At 39.8% G+C, this 4,902-nt stretch overlaps 1 protein-coding gene across 1 annotated transcript; it reads left to right on the forward strand.

The window, feature by feature from the left end:
* The first annotated feature begins 1,157 nt into the window (after nt 1-1,157).
* On the forward strand, nt 1,158-1,978 carry LOC141590207 (putative mitochondrial protein AtMg00860). Its single transcript, XM_074410814.1, has 2 exons — nt 1,158-1,449; nt 1,788-1,978. Exons 1-2 carry the CDS (start codon nt 1,158-1,160, stop codon nt 1,976-1,978), a joined length of 483 nt encoding a protein of 160 aa, XP_074266915.1.
* The last annotated feature ends 2,924 nt before the right edge of the window (nt 1,979-4,902 follow it).

Consider the following 4,902-nt stretch of genomic DNA (forward strand, 5'->3'; position numbering starts at 1 on the left):
TAGTCCTGCCACGATAAGTGCGTCTTGAGCTGTGGCACGGGCTCTCTGACCTTTGATCCGCTCGGATCCGCTGGAAGACGCTCGGCTCCATGGGCTGCAATCCGCTCGTCTTGGCCAAAAGATGCCCGGATGTTGAGGATGGGAGACACCCGGATCGTGTATGATCCGTACGGATCTCTGGGCAGTCAGCTAGTCTTCTTTTGGCTTCTTCCCAATCCGCAAGGCTCATTTGGGGGATGCAAGGATCCTTTCATCATTACCCATTTCACTTTATTATCTACTTAGGCCTCTAGTATTGGTCTTCTCTTTGATGCTTGGTCATTAGATGCGATCCATTTAGCTCCATTTCTCCATGTAAATGCAAGGTTAGCACTCCTTTCCTACCAAAGGGACAAAACCTCAAAGAATATGCAAAATGGGAAACTAAAGAAAATAAATGACCTAATTTTGTGCTATAAAGCATGGGAACGAGGATAATTCGGGGACTAAATGTGCTCAAATATGATTCACATCAGTTACCTCCTAAGAGGGACATTGACTTCAGTGTTGAACTTAAACCGGGGACAGGGCCTATATCTAAGGCTTTGTACCGTATAAGACCAAAGGAGTTGGAGAAATTGAAGAAATAGCTGAACGAGTTGTTAGATAAGGGATACATTCGACCTAGTGTATCACCTTGGGGTGCACTAGTTCTATTTGTGAAGAAGAAAGACAGTAGTATGAGGTTGTGCATCGATTACAGAGAGCTAAAACATGTTACCGTGAAGAACAAGTATCCTCTGTCGAGGATTGATGATCTTTTTTACTAGTTGAGTGGGGCTGAGGTGTTTTCCAAAATTGATCTGAGATTGGGTTATCACCAGCTGAGGGTTGCAGATGACGATATTCCTAAGACAGCTTTCCGATCGCGGTATGGCCACTATGAGTATGTGGTGATGCCTTTCGGATTGAATAATGCACCGGCAGTGTTCATGGATCTTATGAACAGAATCTTCAGTCCGTTCCTGGATAGGTTTGTGGTGGTTTTCATTGATGACATATTGTTTTATTCTAAGACTAAGGAGGAACACGAGGAGCATCTGAGATTGGTACTCCAGACCTTGCGAGATAATTAGTTATATGCTAAGTTATCCAAGTGAGAGTTCTTGTTGGAAAAGATGGCTTTTCTGGGTCATGTGATTTCAAAAGATGGCATGTCGGTGGACCCTAGTAAGATCAAAGCGATGTCAAACTGGGAAGCACCGAAAAATGTTGCTGAGATCCGTAGTTTCTTGGGTTCAGATGGATACTACAGGAGGTTCGTGAAGGATTTATCTAAGATCGCTAGGCCTAAGACAACTTCGATAAGGAAAGAGACCAAATTTCGTTGGGATGAGAGTTGTGAGACCGCATTCCAAACATCAAAGGAGCATTTTACTACAGCTTCCATCCTGGCTTTACCTGAGGGAAGTGAGAACTTTGAGGTCTATACCAATGCTTCGAAGAATGGGGTGGGTTGTGTTTTGATGCAAAATGGGAAGGTCATTGCTTATGCTTCGAGGCAGTTGAAGCCGTATGATGAGAACTATCGTACTCATGACTTGGAGTTGGGTTCGATTGTATTCGCTCTAAGGATTTGGAAGCACTATCTGTATGAGGCAACCTTTAAGGTGTTTTCAGATCATAAGAGTTTGAAGTACATCTACACTCAGAAGGAGTTGAACATGCGTCATAAATGGTGGATGGAGCTAATTGGGGACTATGATAAGGAGATCATCTATCATGAAGAAAGGCCAATGTGGTTGCAGATGCTGTGAGTAGAAAGAGTGTGCATTTGCTATGCACGACCATGTCACTGATGAAACTAAGGGATGAGATGACTAAGATGGGGACTCATATGATTCGCAAGGGAGATGCCATCGGTTATTTGACTATCGAGCCTGAACTTTATGATGACTTAAAAAGGAAACAGGAACTTGATCCCAAGATTCAAGAGTAAAAGACAAGGGTAGTAGATGGTACAATTTCGAGATTCTTTATCCATATATATGGGAGTGTTAGCTTCGATGGGAGGTGGTGTGTACCTAGTGACGTTTATTTAAAGAAGTTGATCATGACAGAGGCTCATTGCACTCCTTATTCGGTGCATCCGGACGGGGATAAGCTTTATAAGGACTTGAAGAAGACGTTTTGGTGGCCCGGTATGAAGAAAGATGTCGTAAAGTTTATGGCTTTGTGTTTGACGTGCCAGAGGTTAAAAGAAAAGCAACGGAGACCACAAGGTAAGATTTAGTCACTTGAGGTACCGGAATAGAAATGGGAATTGATTCCTATGGATTTTATCGTGGGGTTACCGAGGACTTAGTAGGGTAACAAATGATTTGGGTTATCGTCGATCGTTTGAGAAAGTCAGCTCATTTTATTCAAACGAAAGATACTTGGAGTAATATTCAGCTAGCTCTGGGATACAGAAAATATGCGGTACGGTTACACGGGGTACCAAAGGATATAGTGTCGGATAGAGATGCGAGGTTTATATCACGATTTTGGCAAGAGTTGTAGGAATTGATGGGGACTACCTTAAAGATGAGTACGGTGTTTCATCCTGCGACTGATGGTCAAACTGAGAGAACTATCAAGACTTTGGAAGACATGTTGTGAGCTTGTGCGATGGAATTTGGTGGGAGTTGGATAGACTAGATATGATAGAGATTTCATACAACAACAGCTATCACACGAGCATTGGGATGACACCTTTTGAGGCGTTGTACGGGAGGAAGTGTAGGAGTCCAGTGTGTTGGAATGATAGTGCTGAAGTTGTGGTTTTGGGTGTTAGTATTTAGACCCTCATTAGCCTCTTCTAATGACATTAAAATTACTAGTTAATTTATATGTAGTCGTCTAAATCTACACGCATGCAATATAATTACATTAATTAAGAGAAATAAGAGCATATTTCCTCACATTGTGAAAAGGCAGTATATGTGCACCACAATATGACTCCTTCCTATTTTAGTTCTTGAGCTAAAATGGTGGATGATCCTCCTTTCTTAGCCCTTAAAGTAGAAGGCCTCCTTAAGGTGGCACCCAAGATTAAGCTCAAAGTTGTTCTAATTTTCTAACTAGGTAAAATAAAACAAGTATGTATAATATATATTATTATTATTACACTAATAATATTAGTAGATGTATATTATATTTTTGTGATTTTATTTGATGGAATTTTTTCAGACTTAGTATGTGTGTATGAGGTGGCATTTATTAACCACTAAGTGTAAATAATTGAGATACAAAAAGTAGTGGACTATGATGTCACATTTTATATTGATAACATGACTCATATAAGACTTTAGATCCTTTTCGATTTCCAATATTTGTCCCACAAATGCTTATAACTCTTATATTTAATTATCTTATATAATTAAATATTAATTTAATTATCTTATATAATTAAATATTAATTTAATCATTTAACACTTAAATAATATAAATTAACAAATAATATACGCCCATCTTTTAAGTATTATTAGACCATTTTATCAATATAAAATGTGTCCCATAAAACTCTATTAGCTAAATTTACAACCTCTTGTAAGTTTAATTAGCTAATTACCTCTACCTCAAAACATACACACATATCGAAATAATTTAGCTAATTAATTATTAATTATTAAATTATTGTTTTAACATTTATTAATTAATTATCGTATAATTAAATAATAAATGCTCTTGGCTCGAGTTCGTAACTCGACATCAAATAACAAAATCACTTGACTAATCATAAGTTAATATTATACAAGAAACTAATTAAATCGTATCCATATACAAATAATTAATTACTCCATCCTGAGCATCATCATATAGGTCTGACCGAAAGAGATCAGTTGAACACCATCGTCACACGATAGTAACGTCAAACTCTAGTCAGCCAAGCGTTACCGATGAATGTTGATCAACTGACAAATTAATAAAATAAATCTTAGATATTCCTTTTACGATATTTAAGATGTAGACGCACTATTTTGGATGACATCTACTCCAACTATCTCCCACTTGTCCGACATAAGTGTGCGCTACCAATTCTTTTCCAAAAAATATCTCCCACTCAATGCAAGATGTCTTTCAGGTCGTTCTTGCATTTGATCATATCATAAAGTGGTTTCCTCGATCAGGAGAATGACTGTCTGGCGGATAATCTACTGTAGACTTATCCGAGCGTGGCCACGCATTTCCAGTCACTTCTCCTCGAGTGACCCTGAGATATAAAAACCCTGACATGGGTGGACAATCCTATTGACCTATTTACTTCTTTCGATACAGATCACAATGACCCCGTATATGCCCATTAGCCTCCTTTTACGGTGCGACCTAGAGCAAAAACCTAATCCACCGGAAATCTGTACCAACTTAGACAAATAGTCGCAAGTCTAAAAAATTGACTCGAATGAATAATTCGAAATCCTTGCCACGACCAGGCAACAAGTGGACTCTATAAATGGTCACTGTCCAAAAAAATCATCTCACAATCTGCCTATGTAATTGACCACTCAAACACCTCCATGGGTGCCCACAACAGGTTCTCAATCGACTCAACCAAATCGAGTTACCGCTAGTCGAATTCCGAGCCTAGACCTACATTGCTCGATTTCGTTCACCACCATGTCGCTCCATCTTGTCCACCAGTCACGACCACCATATGCTCCAATCAGATTCGTACTAGCAGCATCGACATCAACGCACTCATCCGAGCAACATCGTGTTCCTGCTCCACCATACCAACCGAACCGAGCCCAGAACAGCCCAGCTCCTTCTTTGCCGTCGTCGGAGCTCCGACGAAAACCGCTGAACCATATTCGCACCACCTCCACCTTCAATCTCCTGTCTGGATTCGCGCACCATCTTCGAACAACTTGTGCCAACCAT

The sequence above is a fragment of the Silene latifolia genome, chromosome 7, assembly GCF_048544455.1.
Source record: "Silene latifolia isolate original U9 population chromosome 7, ASM4854445v1, whole genome shotgun sequence".
Lineage (NCBI taxonomy): Eukaryota > Viridiplantae > Streptophyta > Magnoliopsida > Caryophyllales > Caryophyllaceae > Silene > Silene latifolia.